At 40.9% G+C, this 26,223-nt stretch overlaps 1 protein-coding gene across 4 annotated transcripts in view; it reads right to left on the reverse strand.

The window, feature by feature from the left end:
• The window catches only part of KANSL1 (KAT8 regulatory NSL complex subunit 1), a 174,880-nt gene that overhangs the window by 9,650 nt on the left and 139,007 nt on the right, over nt 1-26,223 (reverse strand). For 3 of the 4 annotated variants that reach the window (XM_067714439.1, XM_067714440.1, XM_067714441.1), the window contains 4 exons: nt 12,538-12,709; nt 3,733-3,915; nt 3,065-3,253; nt 2,581-2,729 (listed from right to left, as the gene is read on the reverse strand). In XM_067714439.1, coding sequence (XP_067570540.1) covers nt 2,581-2,729; nt 3,065-3,253; nt 3,733-3,915; nt 12,538-12,709 — 693 coding nt within the window. The remainder of the gene's footprint in view (nt 1-2,580; nt 2,730-3,064; nt 3,254-3,732; nt 3,916-12,537; nt 12,710-26,223) is intronic. The other variant, XM_067714442.1, reaches the window with a different exon arrangement.

A 26,223-nucleotide genomic window follows, 5' to 3' on the forward strand; every position in this document is an offset into this window, starting at 1 on the left:
CTGAACTTACACACCCCACTACAAGAAGTGTACCTTAAGAAAGCCTCAAGAGATAGCTTTCCCTATATCTTGGTCAAGAATGAATGTGAGGGCTTCCCTTGTGGCGCAGTGGTTGAGTGTCCGCCTGCCGATGCAGGGGACGCGGGTTCGTGTCCCGGTCCGGGAAGATCCCACATGCCGCGGAGAGGCTGGGCCCGTGAGCCATGGCCGCTGAGCCTGCACGTCCGGAGCCTGTGCTCCGCAACGGGAGAGGCCACGACAGTGAGAGGCCCGCGTACGACGAAAAAAAAAAAAAAAAAAAAAAAGGATGAATGTGAAACTGCTGGCAGAAACAGGAATGTACTTTCCCTGAACCTCCTTGGGCCTGCTGTTAGTGTCTTCAAGGCAAAGGGACAGGAGCGGGTTGTGGGGTTCAGCAGGCTCCAGCTCCCACCCTACATTTAGATTTCCCAATTCCATGAGGCACTCATTTGATCTAACTTAACTACTTTCTCCTGTTTGGAACGAGGTGGAGGGCAGGTGATGGGAATGGAAAGTGGTTCCCACACCTGGCTGCACATCAGACATACGATGAGGAGTATATTTGAAAAAGAAGAAACAGGTTCAGGGCCCCCTCTCTTCTAACTACCAAATCAGAATATCCAGGGCTTCCAAGAAAGAAAAGAAAAAAGGCCATGGAGGTGATTCTGGTGCGTCTATCAGCTCTTGTGGCTTTCTGTGGGAGCACTACCACATACACCCCATCCCTCTCCTCCCCCACCATTTCTCCAGTGTCTTGTAGCTTCTCTACCTTATTTTAACTACCTGGCCTATCACTCTTCTTGCTATTATATAAATCCAGATTCTCTGAAAAAATCTGGCAGCAAGAGCCTTAAGGGTCAGCACAGTGCTATATACAAAATTTGTACTCATTAGACAATAAGTAAAAATTTCAAGTGATCCAGGCCTAAGTTTACATTCTCCAGGCACAAGAGGGCGGCAGGTGAAAAAATACTGACGTCTCACCAAGTCTCAGAGAAGACTTCTATTAGAATTCGCCTCTTTAAAATAGTTTGGTTTTTCTGAGACCCCCTACTAATGGACAACTGAGTTAGTGATAGATACTACACCACCTATGGAAATCTGTGGGTGGGGAGGGGAGGAACAAGGAGGTCATTTGGAAAAGACTCTGATTTTTTTTTTTTTTTTCGGTACGCAGGCCTCTCACTGTTGTGGCCTCTCCCGTTGCGGAGCACAGGCTCCAGACACGCAGGCTCAGCAGCCATGGCTCATGAGCCTAGCTGCTCCGCGGCATGTGGGACCTTCCCGTACTGGGGCACGAACCCGTGTCCCCTGCATCGGCAGGTGGACGCTCAACCACTGCGCCACCAGGGAAGCCCAAGACTCTGATTTTTAAGAGTAAAGACAGACAATGTGAAGAATTCCTACCTGATCACAGCTCAGTGAGCACATTTTGTGGGCTTAGAAGTTTCTTGATATAAGCTCTGAAGGGGCTTCAAAGCACCTGTATAAGTCACCTCTGTAATGCCCCAACCTAGGCTCACCTTGTGCAGCGTGATGGTAAGAGAACTGGCTCTGCAGTCAGACTGCCTGGGTCTGAATTACAATTACACTCTCACAAGTCACCTCACTTTATGCAGCTTACTTAACCTTGGAAAGACTCAGTTTCCCTGCCAACAAAACGGGAATCTTTTATACCACCTACGCCTCAAAGGGCATTCATTAAAGGATTGAATGAGGTAACACACATAATGCACTCAGCGCTGACACAACAAACATTACAGTTGTATTGTTTTATTTTTTACCATCTCCATTATTATTATCATTACTATATAAAGGACCCTTTTAGTGGGCACAAAGCAGCTACAGGTATATGTGTTCAAGGAGGTACACACTGAGTAATTAAAACACTAGAATGATATTAATGTCTGGAATGGCCATGCAAACAGCTTTCGGGGTGGAGTGTGGTACCGCAAAAGCGGATCAGGGGCCAAAGAGCCTGCCGTTATGAGCATACTACATGTCAGTACTGCCAGCGTGGCCTGCTGGATCTGTAATTCTGCTCTGTACACGTAAAAAACATGGGCTCTATGTCCCGCTTCCCTTGCAAGCACCCTAACACACCCAGTGTTTATTCTCAGCACTCCAGCTCCACTCCCCAGGAGAGTAAAAACAAGGAAATCAAACGTCTCCAATGCCCACAGGCATCTCTCTTTTATCCCTCCTCTCATGTTTACTTAGCCCAACAGAGTTAGAGTCATGATACTGTTGAGTTCTGTGTGAAACTTAGTCCCACGCATCCTGAATAGTCATAGATCACCCAAGAGTTTGTCTCTGCATCAAGCTTTCTATGGCTGGCTCAGCTCAGATCCATGTCTACTGTGAAAAACAACTCAAGGAAAACAATGTAACGGAGGATCAAATAGCACCACTTTGACTTGAAAAAGACAAATACGCCAAGATGAGTCGAGTCCCCATAACTGCCCTGGCCCTTACAACCCTCTCTCTACACTGTCCTCCAGACCCACTGGAACGAGCTGTCACTGCAGAGGGGCTGTCCAACTCCACGCAGGTACTTACAGACGTGCTGGCTGTAATCTGTGGACTAGAGCTGGTGGGTGCAGAGGTGTCTGATGACGCGGAGAGCTGTCGCACCAAGGGACTGTGTGGTGGGTGGTGGGTGGCCGCCAAGTAGCTCGAACTGCTCAGGTCCGTGTGATGCTTCAACACTGCAGAAGTCAACAGAAAAGAGGAAGACGTGGCTACCTCAACCTGCTCTACTTCCAGCACAAGCCAGGAATGCCAGCAATATGCAGTAAAGGCAAAAATGCTTTCTAAGCCTAAAGGATAAAAAGATGAAGCAAACTGGTTGACGGGAGGTAGGGATGGAGCAGAGGTTGCTACAGAGTAAGAAGTGACCTACACTTAGAAGCAGTAGGGCCCCTCTACTCTGCCTTCCTAGAAAGTGAAGGACAAAGCTAAGGGCAATTATAAGAAGCCCAGGCTGCCCCAGAAAGCCCTGAGCAGGTGCAAACGAAGGCAGAGGTGCCGGGCCTGGCCCTACCTTCACTTCTCTCGGATGAATGGTCTCGCAATCTCATTTTGCTGTGGTTTGGGTCATGCACGGGTGGCGGCGGGTTGAGCGAGCGCTCTGCTTTGGGCGCTGTCACTCGCTCCACCATAGGCACGGCCCCCACATCGTCTAAGTGCTGCCTGTGGGTCCTGTCAGGCCGGGTTTGGTGATGGGACAGCTCTGAAGAGGGGAACAGAAAAAGAGCTGTGAAACACCTCCTCTCAATCTTTTCTTATTTGAGTTCCGAGCTCTTGAGTTCTCTCTAGGTCAGTGATAGACACCCAGGGCAGCAGGACAGTCCTCTGGGACTGACGCTTCTGGCAAATAACACACTGGCCAAAACAGGCCAGGAAGCCCACAGGGCTCTCAACCAGAAAAAAGTGACACCAGACTACAGAAGACAGCCTGCCCACAGATGGACCCAATGCCATGGAACAGGTGGCTGTTCACTGAGCCCCAAGATACATGGTGTCTGGAATAGCTTTCACAGTCCATCCGAGAGCATCTAAGACAAGTAGGAAAAGACGACTGTGAGCTGAATTTACATCAGTCAACTGCTTCTCCCAACCCCGACACAGTGCCATAGCCATACCAGTAACCTAAGAACATAAAAGGAATAGGAAAGTAATTGGAGGACTCTCTGGACCCCTGAAACTTACTGGCTGTTGTCAGGAAGGAGTTGACCAACTTGTGCCTGTCTTTACGAGTTGGATCAGGGAGACTGCCTGGCATGGGTGCTCTGTGCTTAAGTGAAAACTTTTTTGGAGGTTTGATTTTGTCAAAAGGTTTGTTCTGCCATTGAGATTTCAGCATGCTCTGGAAGTGCAGGCTTGTGGGAACATCTGCAAGAAACACAAAACACTGCGGTTTTAGTCCAGACACCTGGGCTCTGGGCTCTTCTCTCACAAAGTGAGGCGTGTTCACAGCAACTCTAGGTCACCGGTGAGCAAGACCCACACTGCACCCTTCTTTTATTTACCCAGTGGCAGGATGACCCAAGCAGGGCAAGCACTGTCAAGTGGAAGATCTGTTTATTGGAACTTTACTGAAGGTCATTCTTTTATTCACAGACAAGTCACTATTGCCTTTTATTTGCAAGTTCCAAACAAAAAAATCTAAAACACCTTTTGTTAGATTGATGAACTTTTCTTTGTTCCTGTGTTCCACCAAGTCTGTTAATTTTACTGGTTTGAAAGATTGATAAACATCCTGTTCTTATTCTTGTAGAAACTGAAATATTTCGACCTACTTCTTTCTATCAACATAAAGTTAATCAGGATATATTCATTCAACAACTACTTACCGTCTATTATTTTATCAGACACTGTACTGGGTACTACATCTTCCCCTAAATAAGAACTATACTATTCTCCCCCCTCCTTCCTCCAGACCCTCACCACCTCCCACCTGGGGATTACCTAGGTTTTTAAGTGGATTAGTTAATATTCAATATCGTAAATTAATCTTTTAGACTTAATTATAATTTTTTAACCTTCTTTGGGGGTTCACCACTGTTTCTTGCATCTTTCCATTTTGTTAGTTTCCTCTTTTATTTTCCTAAGAATGTGGCCTTGAGTAATTTCTTTAGAAATAGTATTGCTAGATTAAAACCAGTTTTCTCTCAGACTTTAAAGCTATTACTACAGTGTCACCAATAAGATGGAATCTGACTCATTCACTTGTAGGTGCTCTGTTTCTTCCTTTAAACTTTTTTTTGGGGGAAAAAAGCTTGTTGTGGTACTCTATAGGTCAATTTGGGGAGAACTCTAATACTGAGTCTTTCAATCAGTGAACGTGGTACACCTCTCCATTTATTTAGGATTTCTTTAATTTTCTCTCATCAGTGTTAGGTAGTTTTTATTGTACAGTTCTTAAAAAAAAAAGTTATTTATTATTAATTAACTTATTTAGCTAGCTGCACCAGGTCTCTTAGTTGCAGCACGCGGGATCCAGTTCCCTGACCGAGGATCAAACGTGAGCCCCTGCATTGGGAGTGTGGAGTCTTAACCACTAGACCACCAAGGAAGTCCCCATTGTACAGTTCTTATACATATTTTGTTAATTTGATATTTTTGATGACATTATACATGATAGCACTTTTAAAAATTCCAATTTATAATTGTTTACTGCTAGTATGTAGAAATACAGTAATTTTTAATATAGTGACCTATATCCTGTGATCTTGCTAAATCCATTATGAAGTTTTTGTTTGTTGTTGTGTTGTCCCTAGAATTTTCTACATACACAAGTATGTCACTTACAAAAAGCTGTTTTACTTTCTAATTTGTATGCCTTTTATTTCTATTTCTTGTCCTATTATTCTGGGTAGAACCTCTAGTGGCAATCTGAAACTTACATTTTTCCTTTTTATAGTCTCATTCTGAAACTTCACCACCATGGATATAGGTGTGGGTCTTTTTTCAGGGTTCTGAAAAACTTTCCATGGTCCTTTTTAATCTGAAGACCAGAACATCTCTCTTTAGCTCCCAGTTCCTCCTGGGAATCATTAACTACCTGGGACATAGTCAAAGTCCAAGCCCCTGGGACTTCCCTGGTGGCACAGTGGTTAAGAATCCGCCTGCCAATGCAAGCGGCGTGGATTCGAGCCCTGGTCCGGGAAGATCTCACATGCCATGGAGCAACTAAGCCCGTGTGCCACAACTACTGAGCCCACATGCCACAACTACTGAAGCCCACATGTCTAGAGCCCGTGCTCTGCAACAAGAGAAGCCACCACAATTAGAAACACTTGCACCACAACAAAGAGCAGCCCCTGCTCGCTGCAACTAGAGGAAGCCCAGGCACAGCAACGAAGACCCAATGCAGCCAAAACTAACATAAATAAAACAAATTTAAAAAAAAAAAAGGTCCCAGCCCCTGAGTTCATACCCGCTGCTGTAGCAAAGAATGAAACACCACCGCTTTATGGAAAAGGGGAAAAATCCAACCTAGCTATATTCCAAAACAAGTCCAAACTTATCACCCAGGCAAATGCCCAGGTCCCATCCGTAGTTCTGTGTCCTTTTTCACTGTGGGCAAAGAACCTTCCCCTACCAGCTCCTACCCCATAGGAGTTTACTCAAAAGCATGTGCTTTGGGCTCCCCTTTTTTCTAGTTTTATTTCTTCACAGTTATCCTGTTTGTTTTCCAGCTTTCAAAAATCACTCCAAACTCTATTCACCAATGGCATGCCTTCTTTTTTTCAGAATTGTTAGAGGTTTATTTAGTGTATTTTCTAAACATTATTGGGGTTTTGGTGCCCAGGGAGGATAGCTTAATCTGATGTGCTTAATCTGAGCTAGGAATGGGGGGCAAAGAAGAGGGGAATAAATGAACATTTACTAAACCCATTATACTGCGGCTGGCACTTAATCTTCGTAACAATTCCATGATGTAAACATTACTATGCTCCCTTTAAAGCGAAAAAACAGATCCAGAAAGGTGAATTAACTGTCAAGGTTACACAGTTTATTAAGTAACAAGCAACATTCAAACTCAGGTCTGTAAAATCCTAAAACCTATACTCTTAGCCACTACACCATGAAATTATTCTTTGGCCCAGAGAATGGAGCAGTTTAATCCTGGGGTGAAATCTGATATTTCTCAAATTATTCCCAAGGAACTGGAGAGTACAGGATATTTTTCAAAAGAGTTCTGCAGTGTAAAAAAGAAACTCCTTCCTATAGCACAGACCATGTATTTCATGACACTTCAAAGAACAAGATACATCTCTGGGAACAGTGCTATCTCCTGAAATTTTTTCCCATAATCATTCTTTCTTTTCTACACTTAAAAACAAATTCACCTATCCCAAACCTTAACACAAATATATCAGCTTTCAGCCAGGCCAACGATATCAGAGCTCATTGTACTCCCAGTCCTTAGATCCCACCCAAGGCCCTCAATAAAATGGTTTGATTTTCCCACCCCCCAAACGTCAAATGTTAAAAAAAAAAAAAAAGATTTCCCAACTAAGAATTAAGTTTAGAGGTATTAGTGGTAAAAATTCCTTGCTCTAACTCAGAGTGGTTGGGGAAAAGTATATAGGAAATAAAGCATCGTCTAGAGGAATTCTGAAAGCTGGGCTGAGCTTGAAGGTATAAAGAAGGCTCAAGAAGTGGTAGAGCACCTCCTCTATATCCCAGGATACCCCTTGGTCAGCAGGAGAGTTACTCCCCCTTGGCAAAGGTTGGTTTTTTTTTTTTTTTTTTTGCCATGCCACGCAGCATGCAGAATCTTCCCTGAGCAGGGATCGATCCCCCTGCATTGGGAGTATGGAGTCTTAACTACTGGACTGCCAAGGAAGCCTGCAAAGGCTGTTTAATGGGACTACAAAAGCATAGTAGTTTCACTGTCTTTTCCTTTTATTTTCCACAGTCACTGTGCTCCCAAACCTGAAAATTAAGCCAGGGAGAAAAGGAAATAGGATATGGTTATGGTGGAAATTAGTAGTCCTAGACACGGGTCCTCGTCCCATCACTGAGTAGGAGAAAACAAGAACAAATCACTTAGCTGGGCTTTAGCTTCTTCATCTGTAAAATGAGGCAGCAAGACTTGATCAGAGCTGGTAACATCCTAGCACACATGCTCTAGCTCTCTCCTCTTCTGTCTGCTGCAGGCACAGGCTACTCGCAACATTCTTTCTGTTGTACCCCAAGACCTTAGACCCATCTCAAATAATTAACTAGTTAATTAAATCCATACAGACAACATCAATCAATTCGAGTTAAGCACGAGAGAAAAGACATTTATATGTTATTGCTAGACCAGATGACTACTGATCTCTCAACTCTAACATGTTAAATCAATGAGTCTTCAACTAAAACTCCACTCTTAATCCCCTCCCCTCATTTAAATGCTCTGAAGCGGAAGCTGGCACAGTGTAGACCACTACTGCCTTGTGCTCTGGAGCTGAGGTACTAAGCAGAACCAAGAGCAATTTCCCCTATAAGCCCATTGAGTAAGCAGTTAGGGATAATAACAAACTGTTTAAGGGACTCAGGCTGCTAGAAGTTTGCTGTGTTTTAACTGCTTTTATATGAGTAAAGAGAAACTCAAGTTAAACCCCCCAGTCAGTGAACAAAAATGATCTCTTAGGAATTGCTGGTCTGAGTTCCTGTTCTGAGTAATAACACCTGGGATCTACAGAGCTACAACTCTGAAACAGATTGGATATAGAGGACCTGAAAGTAAGCAAAGAGTTGTAAAAATGGAAGAGAACACAGTAGGGACCCATTCAGCTAGAGGACTCCACACACTGCATGCCTGCATAGGTAATGGCTATTAAAGTATATTATCAAACAGGAAGGTGCAGATCCTTGAAATGCAGATCAATGACAGGAAACATCATCTTAGGTTACTATTTCCTCAAACAAAATGAAAAGACTTTAACTTCAGGCCCACCAGGGTCTGACACTCCAAGATTAACCTGTTTTACTCATTACTTTCCACCATTTTCTCAAGAACACTTTCTTGTGGTGTTTTGTAATGCTCACTTCCTCCTCCTGCTGGTAAGGTGCAGTGGCCTCATGTATACAGCTAATTGTCTTGGCAAGCTCTCTCAAAAGAGCATTGATCTTCACAGCCAGCAGGTGGTGCTCTTATTAAGCACAAACCTAAATCTAAACATTCTTTTCCCCAAGGTTATATACATCCTCTACATTTCAAGCTAAGGATTAACTGGCTTGATTAAGTGAGGTAATAAGGAAACAAGCTCCTCTTTCTGGAGTACTAAAGGGTTATCACACCCTAATGTCTCCACCTTCCAGTCAGGCAGCAGTTCCTCAAATTAATGGTAGCAGCTGAGGTGTGGCAAGATGGAAGATAGAACTCTAAGATTAAGAGCTGCAGTTGGTTCCCATCCTCACAAAGTACACAAACTGGTTAGGAAACATTAGTAAAACTCTACACGAAAATGAAAAGTTGGAAGTCCCGCCGTCTTTAAATACAGTCTAGAGAAGAGGCTGCAAAGGGGTGGCGCAGAAGTCAGGTGTGGAGCACGTCTGACCCACACAGGGTGCTGGCTGCTAGTCTTCACCATTACTCACTATTCTACACAGAGATATTTGGGGCATCTCAATACTTTAGGAGGTGCTATTCCCATCTTTGTGGCCCTGGGAATCTTCCAGTTTACAAATAGATAGCATTCTGAATGTGGCAGTTGTCTGGATCAAGTCAAAATTACCCCGATAGTCACAATATTAGATACACTAATTAGGTCCCCGAATCAACCCACAGAAAGTCTAATTTATCCATAGGCAGATATGTTAATCATTATACTTGGTATATATACTATTCCCCTGTACAGTCTCATAAGTAGAGTTTAATGACCAACTCGCTTGTCCAAACCCCAATGTCATGGTTAGGAGGGTGTGTGTGTGTGTGTGTGTGTGTGTGTGTGTGTGTGTGTGTGTGTGTGTGTGTGTGTGTGTGTGTGTGTGTGTGTGTGTGTGTGTGTGTGTGTGTGTGTGTGTGTGTGTGTGTGTGTGTGTGTGTGTGTGTGTGTGTGTGTGTGTGTGTGTGTGTGTGTGTGTGTGTGTGTGTGTGTGTCAGAGAGAGGGGAGAGAAGGGGGAAAGGCAGGAGGGGGAAAAAGTGGTGGGGGAGACAGGACAGACACAGAGAAACGGCAGGCAAGAAAATGAAGACCACAGAGACCATAGAAAGGGGTCTCCTTCCTTTCCCCCTCATTTGCTACCTATAGTTGCTTGGAATGGAATGGAGTGGGGAAGTGTAAGGGCAGCAGTCAGATTTATAGATACGATGCAGTCAGAAGAACAGAAAGTGTTAATAGGGAATGGGTACCTCCTAGTAGAGATGCTGAATGATGGAACAGGAGACGCCAGGCAAGTGTTTCGGGCATATCTGATCAGGGGATGGGAGACAGAATTCACAACTATACATGGTAATACTGCTGACAAAGGAATGATCAACATATTTATCAACTGATATTCAATGAGTATGGAAGAGACCTTATCAGAATCGGATATAACTATAGGCTTCAGCCTTCTTTATTCAAATATGAGACCATACAATTCAATATTGTAATCCTGAGAGAGTAACTCAAGAAATGTTCCCAAATCATCCTGGTGTCTCTGTCTGTAGCTACAGTCTGGAAACAGGTAGAAACCTGACTTCTCTTAATATCCTGGCTGGGGAGAAACATGAACTATAGTGAAAAGAAGGACAGGTATCAGATGACCTCGGTTTGAATTCTGGAGCCTTCTACATTAGCTATGTAGCCTGAGATAAACCACAACCTCTCTAAGCCTATTTCTTGATCTGTAAAACTGAAGTAAATTTATAAGAGTACTGAGAGAAGCAAATGAAACAAGTATAAGAAAAGTGCTTGTAAACTATAAAACACTATATAAATATTATCTTAAGTTATGTAAGTTATAATCCAAATGGCAAGAAAGGGTAAATGTCAATGACTCTGGAATCTGAAGTACAGAGGAGGATGTTGTAGTGTTTTCTACTCATCACGTTCTAAAGTTTATTTACTGCTCCACTACTCCTGACCTAAACCCCTGCCTAGCTTGCTATCCCTATGTTTCAAGTTCTCTAAATATTTCCACTCTTACTAGAAGTCATGTGGCAGCAAGAATATTATACCATGCCTTTCTTACAGTTGAAGGGAGTCATGATAGTAAGGCTTGGAGTAGCTCAACAGATGTAGGTGACCAAGAAAGAATCCAGTCATTTGAAGAACAGATAAGGAATGAGGGGATTACAGTCATCTAATGTTTGATCAATTAGAAGATGGGATTCTCCAGGATAGTTTATCAGTAATGACTGTTTTTATAAATAAAGTTTTATTGAAACAGCCACACCCACTTGCTTATACATGGTCTACGACTGCTTTTGTGCTATATGGGCAGAGTTGCCTAGTTACAACATAGACTAAACCTAGCCAGTATGATCCATAAAGCCTAAATTATTTAGTATCTGCCCTTTTTTGAAAAAGATAATATACTACTGATGCTAGAAAAAACTTGGGTTTTCTTCTCATGCCAATAAGTAAATCTTACATCCCATATAATTCACATTCCCCAGACTCCTGTTTTAGTTATCCTCCTTTCAAAAACTTGTACAGACTATCTGTAAGGTGCTATGAAGGATAGAGCAGGAAGAAAAACATGGTCCCTTATCCCGAGAGAACTTAAAATTTAACTAATGGAAAATAAGGTCATAAACAGCCATCATATAAGCCATAACACATAGATAAAATAACAGTGATCCAAGAGGGGCCAGATCATGAGATTATTTGCAAATCAGTGAAACAAATCCAGATTATGAAAACACTGGCTTCCTGTAGTCTACAGAACAGTTTTCAACATTTTTGCTCATGTATCCCCACCATTTGAAATGTAATTTTTTATTTTTTAAATTTTTAAATTTTTTTGGCCACACCGCGAGGCTTGTGGGATCTCAGTTCCCCGACCACGAATTGAACCCAGGCCCTGAGCAGTGAAAGCATGGAGTCCTAACCACTGGACCGCCGGAGAATTCCGAAATACAGTTTTTAAGAAAATCATAAACTCAGACAGTTGTAAAGGCTGTATTTTCTAGAATACTACATGCATTAAAGATATTTATTTATACCAACACCTCAGCATGTACATATATAATATTTACCTTAACTAAAAAAAATCTTTTACACCTACTTATTCAATCAGACTACAGTCACAGTAAAATCTAATTTCAGTTGTTAATTCTTTCTCTTTTTAAAACTTAAATACTGTACAGTTGACGTGCAATATGTTAGTTTCAGGTGTAAGTTATTAATTCTCTAAATATTTATTTTAAGGTGACAGAAAAGGCAGAGAATCTTGCCTTAAGTTATATACAAAAAAATAATGTACCTCCATCTTCATTATTTTTTATTCAAAACTTTTTTTACTTAATTCCCACAGGATTCTTCTTCAGGAGCCATGAACTCTGAAATGGTTCCTTTGGTGTCCCTACTGCCCAAGGTTTTTATACTCTGGGGGGCAAGACCCACAGCAAGACTCAATATGGGTAAGAGGAATGACTTTCACGTAGTGGGAGAAAAGCAATTATGAAAAGGGAGGTGGAAAAGGAAAATTGGCAGACACGGAGGCTTATCAGGTAGATCAACTTAGCAGCGCTGCCCATGCTGTTTTACATCATGGCACACATAGATAATACATTTTTTAAGACAGACTCTGTATAACAAGACCAGGCTCCAAGCGTTGTGGCTGGAGGAAACTGTCCTAGCCTCACCATTTGAAGTGTTAGGGGAATTTCTCTCTTAGCAAGCTGCAAAGTTTTAGTGGCACATTCCGGTCTGGGAGATCTATTTGCAAAATTCTAAGAGAAGACTTTATTGACAGCAATACCTTGACAGTACCTGGGAGTTGTACCAGAATCTTGGCCGACTTTCTTTCACTTTGAACCCTTTAAGTCTCACGTATTAGACTTTATATTATGTAGACTTTCTTACCATCTGGAAATGCTAGAACCGGGTGAACACAAGAATCCAACTGGGAAAGGCGTTCCAACAGAGGGGCTTCATAGTGGATTTCTGGAGGCGTGGTGCTGGCACTGCCTGAGCCGCACAGTGCACAGGAGGGGTTCACATCACAGCCAGAGCGCACTGTGCTGTTCCGGTGAACCTGTGAAAAGTCAGACAAAACTGACAATTCAGTGTCTGATAAAAACCCAGCTCCCCATTCAGTATCCCAAAGATTCAAAAGGCCCTCTCTAGGGACTTCCTTGGCAGTCCAGTGGTTAAGACTCCGCACTTCCAATGAAGGGGGGCACGGGTCCGATCCCTGGTCAGGGAACTAAGGTCCTGCATGCCGCGCAGTGCGGCCGGAAACAAACAAAAAATCATTATGATGTACACCTGAAACTATATAATGTTATACGTCCATTATACCTCAATAAAATAAGAAATAAAATAAAAGTGACCTGCAAGGTAAAAAAAAAAAAGGCCCTCTCTAGATACATATATGACACCAAACAAAAAGTCTGACCAGTTTGTTAAAAGATTTCCATTTCTCCAACACATTAACCTTCAAAGTAATTAAGTAAACCTGCTTCTTCTCTAATGAAGACATCAAGTTATGTGAAGCCCTTAGGTCCTTACCAAGAACACTTTACAAAACCTGTATGTTTCTACCACCTTGATGGTTTCCCACCATCTGCTAAGGTGAATAGCTGGCTCCAGATTTCTGGCTGGAACATGACTTTGCCCTCTTCAGCAACTTCATCCACCTAAGAGCCATACTAATGAATAACAGACCATACCTCTCCTGTTCTTTTCACATCTCCTGCTATAAAAAAGACTTCCAGGTGGCCTGAAACGACACGGCAAATTTCCGTGGACTACACAGAACTCATTAGCTACTCTTTAACCTAGCCTAAAAATCTACTGTTATAAAGCTCATACTTAAGTAATGAAAATGAATTTGGGATGGTGAGTGTTCATACCCACAGTCTTTGTGTTAGATTAACTCCAATGGGATAGAAATCATTTTCATTAAACGTCCTTTGTATACATGTTAGCAGGATAAGAAATACCTCTCCAGCTAAGTCCACAGTCAAAAATAATCACAGTTGGGCTTCCTTGGTGGCGCAGTGGTTGAGAGTCCGCCTGCCGATGCAGGGAACACGGGTTCGTGCCCCGGTCCGGGAGGATCCCACATGCCGAGGAGCGGCTGGGCCCGTGAGCCACGGCTGCTGAGCCTGCGCATCCGGAGCCTGTGCTCCACGACGGGAGAGGCCACAAGAGTGAGAGGCCCACGTACCGCAGAAAATAAATCACAATCAAAAATAATCTAAGTCTTCAAAAGATTTAATTCTGTTAAAAACAAAATGGGATTTTTATGATTTTGTGCTTTGAGGAGAAAACTTCAGGTCATGCTGAATGCAGGATCCCTAGGTTCTTGTGTTAGGATGAACAAGTCTGGCATTTGCCAAATCATGACCACAAAAAAGTCATCTGGGTAGCATGCAGTCCTAGAAGAAGGGACTTGTCTGTGGAATGACACTATGACAAGGGATGCTAGGAGCAAAGGTAGTATCATAATAAAGACAAAAGGGTAGCATCAAAACTCTGTAACAACTGTGAGAGGTGCATTTAGTTTCAGCACACCCAACTCTTGAAAGCTGTTTGCCTTCACAGACACGCACAGAAGAAAGATAAATATGAGAACAATGCAGTCTTTATCAACATTGCCCAACTGCCTCCTTCTTGCAGCGACATAGATGGGTGGCATTCAAAGAAGGCCCTGTGAAGGTTAGACTGGGCAACTTACGCTAAAGTAAAAGTATTCTAATAAGCTGCAATTGTAGATGCCTTTGAAAGGAAATTATACCAACTAAACACACACTTCTGTAGACATTAACTGGTACTGTTTTGGGAAAAAATACCTCTTGCAACCTATTTAACCAGGGCTGGCTTTCTGGGGGAGGTAACATTTTGAGGCAGAGAGAGAGAGGGGCCTACGTTGGCAGGGACAAAGACCACAGACTGCACAGGAGATGAATGGGAGGATTTAGGTAATCAGAATCCAAAACTGGCACCAAAACTTTAAACACTGACAAGATTAGAAAAACATATAAAAATCAGAATAAGAAATCTTAAAAGGGAGGTATATTTTCTCCTCATAAATTAACCCATGACATCAATCAGCTCTCCAAGTGGGCAATGCACAGCATTCCATTTTATAGACTGGATGTACAGTAAAAACGGTATGGCAAGAGGAACAAACTAGGAGAAAGATTAAAATAAAAACTGAAATTACCAAAAGAAAAAATACATGCTAGAAACAGCAAATTTAAGAACTGCTCTTTGGGAGTTTTTTCTCCCCCTCTTCCCAAACCCACCCCAAGAATGGCTTAGATAGGAACAGAGCAATTAATTAGATAAACTGTAAGACTGGCCTAATAAAGAGAAAAAAGGAAAGAATGCAAACATATAAGAACTCCTCAAAAAAGCACTAGTTAATTGATAAACTGGATACAAGATACAATAGTGTAGACACATACACACAGCCAAGTTAAAATAAAAATAAATAGTCTTGACATAATAATGTTATCCAAATAAAACACTAACATGTAGAGAGATGCAGAGAGAAGGAGGATAGAGGAATGTGCAAGAAACCACTGACGTGGTTATGATGGTGGGGAGGAGATTAAGGAGAGCTTTCATTTTCCACATTATGCATTTCTATAATGTTTAAATGTTACAATTTTTATATTCCATCTAACTGGAGAATACAATACACATGCCTTAAATAAAGGCAGGGGCTCAGACTACTCTTGTGTCCTCAGTGAAGTCTTTAAAAACACTGAAGAACAGATAATTTCTATTCAATTAAAATGGCTGGTGCTAGCATAAAGAAATTAGATTTGTAGGGCTTCCCTGGTGGCACAGTGGTTGAGAATCTGCCTGCCAATTCAGGGGACACAGGTTTGAGCCCCGGTCTGGGAAGATCCCACATGCCGCGGAGCAACTAGGCCTGTGAGCCACAACTACTGAGCCTGCGCGTCTGGAGCTTGTGCTCCACACGAGAGGCCGCGACAGTGAGAGGCCCGTGCACCGCGATGAAGAGTGGCCCCCACTCGCCACAACTAGAGAAAGCCCTCGCACAGAAACCAAGACCCAACACAGCCATAAATAAATAAATAATTTTTTTAAAAATGAGTTTTCATCAGAATTTTAAAAAAATTAGATTTCTTTAGTCCTCTTAGAAAAATAGAATTGATTTAAAACCTGATAAAAAGTATGTGCACACATACTTACACACCAACCTTACTTTTGAATGAAAAACTGTGAAGTGTTAATAGAACCTAGAAGTATATAAAAATATCTTAATTTATTAAGAGATAAATTTGGGGAATTTTTTTGAAGGACAGTTCAGGCAACTTTAAATATACACACACAGAATTAAGATGCCAAATTATACACATGTATTTATTTATTTGTTTATTTTTAAAACCACAAAAAAATAAAAACAACCTACCATGAGCAAGTGGGATTTATTCCTGGATATCGGAAGTATTTGATATTAGGACATCAATTAATACAATTTCACACTGCCCATTCAACATCTCCACTTAGATGTCTTAACAGGTATTCAGAGTTAGTGAGTTAACACTGAGCTCCTAACTCTTCCCAACTTCCAGTTGCTCAATCGTAAATCCTTGGACTCATCCTAAACTCCTTTATCATACCCCCAAACCAATTATGAAATCCTATCGTCTCTGCCTTCGAAATGTATCCAGGATCTGACCACTTCATACCACCTCAACTGCAGTCACTATCTTTTCTCATATGGGTTTCTTAAATAGCCTCCAAACTGGTCTTCCTGCTTGTCCCTCCTTCCAGTTATTTGACACAGTAGTTGATGTAATCTTGTTTTACAACCTCAGTCAGACCATGCCAGTCCTCTGCTCAAAACCTTCCAATGGCTCATCTCATGAGGAATAAAAGTCAAAGTTCTGGCACTGGTACACACAAAGCCCTATACCATCTGTCACTTCTATCCCCTCTCTGACTTCATTTCCTGCTTCTCTCCTAGCTCACGCTACCAGTTCCTCTGACTTCCTTGTTCCTTCCCCAAAATGACAGGCAAACTTCCTGATCACAGGCCCCTGCCCTTGGCTCTTCTATTAGCTCCATGGTCATTCCCTCACCTCAGGTGTTTTTCTCAAGTGTCATCTTCCTAAAAATAACTTTTATTTAGAAACATACAAGTGACCAAAGAGTCTATCTATTCTTGACTATAACAACAATAAAAAAAATACTGGAATAAGTTTAACTAGAAATTTTAAGCACAAAGCTTAAAGCTATTAATTATTAATATTCTACAGATTAATCTATAATCTTAAACTCAGTAGGTTTTTGGTACAGAAGAGAGAAGAGACAAATGTAACTTAAATAAACTACAAACTGGAAGAATAAATGCCAAGGGGAAAAGTTCCCAGAAATTTTCTGATAAGCAAAGGTAGACGGGAGTGATATGCCCTACCACATTTTAAAAGTTACAGTAATTTAAAAAAATATGCTACTGGTTAAGGAACAGAAAAATTAATTAAACAAAAAGAAAAAATAGATCAATATATATAACATGACAATTTAATGTTTAACACAGGCAATATTTCTAAATGAATTAACTGAAGAAAGGGTCAGGGGGAGATGACTTTTCCAATAAATGAATCAGGGAAATCAAGGTCTAGGGGGTGGGAAGAAGTTGGATTCCTACTTCACATCAAAATAAATTCCAAAGGTATTAAAGATTTAAAGATAAAACAAACATGTTTAAACTGTAAAAGAAAAATTATGTGTCAACATACAGTAGTTAAAAGTATGGGCAGGGCTTCCCTGGTGGCGCAGTGGTTGAGAGTCCATCGGCAGGCCACAAAGACTTTATTGAGGGGACGCGGGTTCGTGCCCCAGTCCAGGAGGATCCCACGCCACGGAGCTGCTGGGCCCGTGAGCCATGGCCGCTGAGCATGCGCGTCCGGAGCCTGTGCTCCGCAACAGGAGAGGCCACAACAGTAAGAGGCCCGCGTAACGCAAAAAATAAAAAAGTGTAGGCAATGGGGCCAGGCTGTCTGGGTTTGAGCCCTAACTCTGCTGCTTACTAGCTGTATAACTTTAGACAAGTTAAGTAATGGCTTCATCCATAATAACAGCTGCTTATCTGATAAGGCTGTTTTGAGAATAAATATCACTTGGAACAGTGTCTAGTCTCAACTCTGTTATTTTTGTAGTCATACAAAGTACACTGTCTTCACTTATAATGGGGGGAGAAAAAAAAAAGACATCAACCATAAAGATCATCGATATCAAATTCTTGTTTCTTGTTAGTTGTATGACCTCCTCAAATTTACGCATCTGTTATTAAAGGATCAATAATGCCAATTTCATGGGATTGTGGGAAATGTAATATGATTTCTCAAACTATTGAAACACTATACAAATGCTAGCTAAATTAGTATATGTCAAGGTTTCTCAACAACAGCACTACTGACACTTTGAGCTGGATAATTTTTTTGTTGGGAGGAGATGTCCTGTGCACTGTAAATAAGCAGCAGCTTCCCGGACCTTTCTACTCATGGTGCAAGTAACACCTTCCTCCCCACCTTTTGTGACAACCAAAAATGACTACATTGTCAAATGTTTCTTGGGGGTGGGCAGGTGGGTCAAAAATCATTGAGAACCATGCAGCTCAAATTATGGTTATCCCTCCTAGTAAACTTCAACGCACAGGCTCCCATTAAATATTAATGGTGAGAGAGAAGAAAGGTCTCAAGACTACTGCAGTCAAAAGAACTCAACAGCAAAAAGGAAAAAAAAAAAAAAAAAAAGAACTCAACAGCAAGCTTGAGGAGGCTTCCACTAATCAAAAATGACAATTTGAGCATAGAAAAGAATTTCAATGACTTGAATAACTCAAATACGTTTAAGTCGATGACTTCATAATCATACACCCCCCCCTCCACAAAGACTTTATTGATTGCCCTTGGAAGATGGCAGGAAATCAACTTACTGTTTGAAAATTGGTAGATAAAGTAACATGAATCATGCTTCTTTCTGCACAAACTGTACTTAAGGGTAAACCAATAGTATAAAAGGGCATTTTTCTCTTATAGAATGCTCGTATTTATCCTTTAGCCATAAACTAGAAAACCGGACAACACACAGCTTAAGACAGAAACAAATGAGGTAGCCTGTGACTGCCTTGGCTTTCTGCCTGGAGGCACACTGCAGACTGCACAGCAGGTGAGGGATTCTAAGCAGAGCGTGATGGTTTCACTGAGTTGAGGAAATACACTCCCAGAGACTGAAGTACAGAGGCTCAGGTGACTGGTAATTATGAGGCAGAATTCTTGAGAAGAGGAAGCCATACAGAAAAAGAGCTCCAGAAATCTTCATGAGATTTCCTTGAGTGTTTGCTGAATACTAAGAAGCCCACGTACAGGGTGAAACTCCATCAGGTCAGGCAAAGAACAACGAAGGAGCTGTGAACTGAACAGTTCCCCGAGCTCACACAAGCAGGGAGACTTCTCCATTGCGACCAGCCAAGTGGCACAGAGCATTCAAAAAAGACCCCAGAAGATCCTGATTTACTAGTGGAGTTAAAGTAGGCTACTCTACACTCTCCCTAGTAAAGGAAAAACTGAACCTCAAGTAACTTACCTGCCAACAAAACAAAGCCTCTTTAAAGGAAGAAAATGCAATCCCTATACTTCAACCACGTAAAATTGAACGCCCAACATCCAAAAAAAACATTGTTAGATGTGCCAAGAGGCGAGAAAGTTATACCACAGGGATATAATCAGAAAAATGTAAGCCACTGGATAAATAACTGGAATAACCCAGTTTTCTCAACAAATAAATTGCAAGGAAAAGGGGTATGATGGATAGTTTATAGCAAACCAACACTCTTACTGAGAACTAGAAAGTCCAGATTAAAAAAAAAAAAGCAAACTCAACTTTAAGATACAAGAGAAATGCTAAAGCAGTGACACTATCAAGGAGTCAAGATTTCAGAGAGCGTGTAGGACCATGAAGTGTGGAGCTGCTTCTTCCTGTGGACAATGGGTGATTCTGAGTGATGCTTAGAATTTGGTGCCTTGGTAGAGGGTCACTTCTGGGGACAGAGAAATGAGCAGAGATTCTGATGCTTTTGTAGGTCTGAAGGGACAACTTTAGAGACCTGAAGAGCCAAATTCCCAGTGAAAAGGAAGGACAGGAAACTAAGAATGACACATGTCAGATACTCCTGCTCCCAAGGCATTTGGAAAATTCTGAAGCTGTGATGGGCAGGAGGCTAAGAAGCTAAGCAGAAAGCCTCTGGAAAGTAGAGAGATTCTGGCAGGCTCACTTTGATGAGGAGACTACAATTAGAGTTCAGGATACATGAGGGGGAAGGGCACTGGTCATCGAATCAGGTTCTCATCTGGAAATGGGAGTAAGAAACAAGGCTATGCCCTAAGAATGGACCAGAGAGAAACAAAGCCTTATCAAAACTGTGACCCAGGGGAAGGGTAAGCTGGGACGAAGTGAGAGTGGCATGGACATATATACACTACCAAACGTAAAACAGATAGCTAGTGGGAAGCTGTCGCATAGCACAGGGAGATCAGCTCGGTGCTTTGTGACCACCTAGAGGGGTGGGATAGGGAGGGTGAGAGGGAGATGCAAGAGGGAGGAGATATGGGGATATATGTATAGCTGATTCACTTTGTTATAAAGCAGAAACTAACACACCATTGTAAAGCAATTATACTCCAATAAAGATGTTAAAACAAACAAACTAACAAACAAAACTATAACCTAGCTGCAACTCAGCTCAGTGCCTAACTGCAGTCACGTTTTCGGCTCCCATTCTATATGCCTAGCAGGGGAAGGTGAATCTGTTCTGGGGAAAGAGAGCATCAGAGCTGCGAAAATCTTTTAAATATATAATATCCAACATTGACTCAAAACGAATTTGGCATCGTTATTAGACACACCAGAAGTGTGGATAAGAGAACCGGGAGATAGATTAATTGAGGACCAGAGGAAAAAAATAACAGGGAAATACAGAACAGAATGTACATGCCCGGTGATCAAATCCAACATACTTGTAATCAGAGGTCCATAAGGAGAGAAGAAGACAGAGAATATGGCAAGGGCAATGTTTGAAGAAATAATGGTTCAGTTTGTGCTAAAAATGATTAAAGACACTAATCCACAGACTTAAGAAACTGCAAAACCCAAGCTAAATGAAAACACAAAGAAAACAACATCCAAGCACACCATAAACCTGTTTAAATTGCAAGGAAAAAAATAAAGGGGAAGCCTATAAAATCAGACTTAAAAGACTTACTGGAATGTATGGACTTTATCTGTATCTTGATTCAAACAAACTTTAAAAATCATTTATGGAGTCTGGGTAATCTGAACAGAGGAGTCTCTGGTAACTGTAGGAATCACTGTTAAAGTCAAAAGCATTACCAGTGGCAAAAATCACCGACAATACTGAAGATGGTACTACCTGATTCAATCTTAAAATAGCCTAAACCTGCAATATGCAGAACTGTTAACAACAGTAGATTCTTTGACTTTGGTAAATATTTCTTGGAAAGTAGACCCCCAAGGAACTTGTCTAAGATGATAATGAAAAAGGTAGAGATTCTGAAATTTGTGCCAAAACACTCATGGCTCACTTGGTATATAATAGTAAAAAATGAACTGTGGAATGGTTAAGCAAACCATGGCATCACTTCTTATGTGGCATCTAAAATGCCAAGTACACTGATATTAAGTATGTATATGCAACATAAAAATCAAGTGTATGTGCACAGCAATTAAAACAATCAATGCAAATACATAAGATAATGAAAGAAAATGTACAATCATTTGACTGACCTTTTTTTTGTTTTTACTTGTTTTATTTCATTATTATTATTTTTTTGGCTGCACCGTGCAGCATGCAGGATCTTAGTTCCCTGACCAGGGATTGAACCCATGCCCCCTGCACTGGGAACACAGAGTCCTAATCACTGGACCGCCAGGAAAGTCGCTGACTGACCTTTCATTAGTTTATTTCCCTATAAACTTATTCAGACTATGTTTGAAAACAAAATGGGATCAGTAAATCAATGTTGCAAATAAAGTTTCTGTATTTTATATTTACTTTGGCATACTTAATTAAAAACATCTACTTCATCTACTCATAATTTTAGAATGAGATTTTAAGAAATGGAAAACGTTGATGGTTAAAGCTTTCATTTTAAAATTTATATTTCAGTATTGCCAAGCGTCCAAACATCACCTACAAAGAGATTACAGAACAGGAAGCAGATGTTCTGAAATGCTTCTCTTGGAATCATAGTAATTCATGAGCATGCTTAATCAGTATTACTTTACCAAGGTTTCCTTGTCAAATAAGTTGGGGAAACAAAAGATTTTCTTTTAAACAAAAGGCTTTTAAGTCTTTAACGTCTTTTATGAATCTCTGAGTGGAGCATATATGGCATGAAGTGCTCTCCAAATTGATTCACCCATCACATTACACTGGTGGCAGATACTGCAAATTATCTAAGAGCTCATCACTACTTTGAAATCATGACAGTTACTATACCTGCTGCTAAATCCTGTTATTTAGTTCATTAATAAAGCAATTAATAAACCACAAGTTTATATTTTAACAACTGTTTCAACATACTCAGTTTCCCCTATAATCCAATGTCTTTCATGCATTAAAAAAGTGTGGGATTTCCCTGGTGGTTAAGAATCCGCCTGCCAACGCAGGGGACAGAGGTTTGTTCCCTGGTCCAGGAAGACCCCACATGCTGTGGAGCAACTAAGCCCGTGAGCCACAACTACTGAGCCTGCGCCCTAGAGCCCGCGAGCCACAACTACTGAGCCTGTGTGCCACAATTACTGAAGCCCACGCACCTAGAGCCCGTGCTCCGCAACAAGAAGCTGCCGCAATGAGAAGCCCACACACTGCAACAAAGAGTAGCCCCTGCTCGCTGCAACTAGAGAAAGCTTGCGTGCAACAACGAGGACCCAATGCAGCCAAAAATTAAAAAAACAAAAACAAAACAAAACACTATTCTGAGGAGTCCACATACATGATCACTCTGCCAAAGGCCTGAATCAGGAGTAAGAAACTGCAAGATGTGGGCTCCCCTGGTGGTGCAGGGTTTGGGAATCTGCCTGCCAATGCAGGAGACACGGGTTTGAGCCCTGGTCCGGGAAGATCACAAATGCCGTGGAGCAACTAAGCCCATGCACCACAACTACTGAAGCCTACACATCTAGAGCCCGTGCTCCACAACAAGAGAAGCCACCGCAATGAGAAGCGTGCACACCGCAACGAAGAGTAGCCCCCACTCACAGCAACTAGAGAAGGCCCGTGCTCGGCAACAAAGACCCAACACAGCCATTAATTAATTAATTAATTAATTTTAAAAAAGAAATTGCAAGATGCAAGAAGCAGAAAAAGAATGCAAAGCCAAGGCTGGTCTTGGTCAACCACCCAGCGAAGTGGCAAGGAAGTTTAACACCTACTCCGGGACTTTTGTGGAAAAAGCCAACAGGGAGAAAGTGAAAGTCCCCTCCTGATCCATGTTCATGTAAGAGGTCCAAATTCATACTACCTGTTTATGTGCAGGGATCTTAAGCTAAGAATCTGCCACTCCAAATTCACCTAGATTCCTGAAGTCTCTTCAGAAGCTAATGGAAAACTGTGCTTTAAGGACACTTTCACAGTCCAGGGATCACAAGACTCCTAAACAAAGCATGCCTCCCTCACCCTGGACCCAGATAAGCTCACCATGAAAGGTATTGTAAATCATAAAAGAACACAGACTGTTATGAGGCAGTCAGTACATGCAAAAATGGGAAGAAGTGGCCCTGGGCAAGCTAGAAATAGAACAATTAGAAAACAACTTTAAAATAAGTATATTAAAATTTTTCATAGTGATAATGGCAGGAATATATGTTATGAAACAGGAACAGGATGAAAAAAAGAGGATGTGTCTAAAAGTAACAAATTCTTAAAAAAAAAGTACACATTGAAATAAAAAACCCAATTGACAGGTTTACCAATAAACTAAACACAGCTGGAGAAAAAACTGATAAAGAGGAGGAACAGTCAGAGAAGACTACATGAAATAAAGCATAGGAAGAGATATGAAATTGCAAAGTATAAAAAGAAAGGAAGCAATATGGAGGAGAGAATGAGATCAACAACAATCGACAGACATTCTATATTTAAAAAGAGAATAAAAAAGGAAAAATTGGAATAAATAATGACTAGAAAATTTTCAAAACTCAAGACGAACAAGAACTCTCAGAATGAGGGTGCACACCAAGACCTAGTGGCTAAAAACTAATTCATACATCTAACTATGTCCCTTGATATTGTGAAACATAAAAACAAAACCAGAAGGGGTTGGGGTAAAGATTTAAGTTACCAGAGAGAAGATACGGATAATCTATAAAGAAATGACACTTAAACTCACATCAGAATTTTCAACAATAAATACTGGAAGGCAATGAAATTATCTTCAAAGTGCTAAATATAAATTTACATGCAGCTAAGTCATCATGCAAGAATAAAGGCAATATATAACTGTGTGTGTATTCACAAATACACATATATACACATTTCACACATAAATGTAATTCTGTATGTTTTTAATTTATAAGGACTTTACAACTTATACCATTGTTAGAAGGCTACTAAATGTATTCAGCAAGAATTGAGTAGGATGCAAGAAGCAACACTGAACAGGAATGGCAAAAGTATTGGTAAATGTAAATAAGCATAAACCTAAAAATGGCTAATTTGGGAGGGATTTAAAAACAAGGTAACTAAAATAATAAAAATAAATTATAGATAATGGGTAGGAAAGACTGGAGTTTTACTTTTTTATTTATTTTTACAATTTTATTTATTTATGGCTTGCTGGGTCTTCATTGCTGCACATGAGCTTTCTCTAGTTGCAGAGAGCAGGGGCTACTCTTCAGTGTGGTACGTGGGCTTCGCATTGGGGTGGCTCCTCTTGTTGCAGAGCACAGGCTCCAGGCGCGTTGGCTCAGTAGCTGCAGTGCACAGGTTCTAGGGCCTGTGGGCTTCAGTAGTCGTAGCGCACAGGCTCTAGAGCGCAGGCTCAGCAGTTGTGGTGAACGGGCTTAGCTGTTCCGCAGTATGTGGGATCTTCCTGGACCAGGGGTCGAACCCATGTCTCCTACACTGGCAGGTAGATTCTTAACCTACACTGGCAGGTAGATTCTTAACCACTTCATCACCAAGGAAGTCCCAAGGCTGGAGTTTTATAAAGAGGCATTCTAAAGTCCTACTGTTCCCAAACCAGACAGAGATGAGAAGAACTTTCAACTAACCCAATAGACAGCAGAAAGGCATAAAAACAAGGCAAAGAAAAGGCAAGGATTAAAAAAAAATTAAGAGAAATTACTGATTCCAAACATGATAGTAATCAGAGTTAATATAAATGGATTTAAATCACCTCTTTAAAACACATCAAAACAAACTGACACAGAAAAACTGAAAACAAAGAGATGGAAAAGGATGTATCTAGCAAGTACTTACCAAAGAAACCCATTTAAAGTAAAATTAATAGAGATCAAAAGGGAAACAACATAATGATGAAAGGAATGAAGATGAAGAAGAAATAATAATCATTAACTACGATGTACCTAACCAGTCGCCCTGGAACTGTACGAACATATATGAATTTAAAAAAAAAAAAAGAAAAGAAAAAAAGAAATGGAGGTGAGGTTGGGGAAATGAGAGAGGTAGTTTAACGGTATAAATTGACTACCAGTAGACAAGTCCTGGAGATCTAATACAGAGTACAGTGGTTATAGACAATGCCACTGTATTATAAACAACAAATGTGCTATGAGACTAAATCTTAATTATTCTCACCACAAAAAAGAAACGGTAAGTATGTGAAGATAGAGGTGTTACCTAAGGCTACAATGGCAATCAAACTGTAACTTAAACTTACACAATGCACATATCAAACATATTCCAAAAAAAAAAAAAATAGGAAGCAGACCAAAGGATATAGAAGATATGAACACAATAAGCCCAAGATGTGAGTTAAATTTAGAACCCTGAAGTCAACAAACAGGATATGGATACACTCACACCCACACAAATACTGTCTTTTTAGGAAATGTGGATTATTTACAAATGCTAAACTAAAATTTTGTACATCAACATGGAGATCTTGAAAACACAACAGTAAATTAAGACACACACATACACCTCCCAAAAACGTGTACACCAAAAAACCAAACCCAAGTTGCAGAATACGTACAACGACAGCATTTATATAAACTTTAAATAAACAATACTGCATTTTGTGCTCTTGCACACATATATGTGTAGTAGAGATCTAAGAACCTGAACTGGGAGTATACACAAATTCATAATAGTGGTTAGCTCTGGGGAAGAAAGCACGTAAAGGAGATGGAAGAAAATAAAAGGAGCCCTAGTTATCTATAATTTTCTTTTAATATTAAAAAAACACATGAAGTAAAAAAAAATGTTGAATATTAACATTTAGGTTGGTACATACATCGATTTTTGTTACATCCTCCTTTATACTTCACAGAATTAAAAAAATCAGGGGAGGAGACAGG

The sequence above is a fragment of the Pseudorca crassidens genome, chromosome 19 (genome assembly GCF_039906515.1).
Source record: "Pseudorca crassidens isolate mPseCra1 chromosome 19, mPseCra1.hap1, whole genome shotgun sequence".
Taxonomy (NCBI): Eukaryota; Metazoa; Chordata; class Mammalia; order Artiodactyla; family Delphinidae; genus Pseudorca; species Pseudorca crassidens.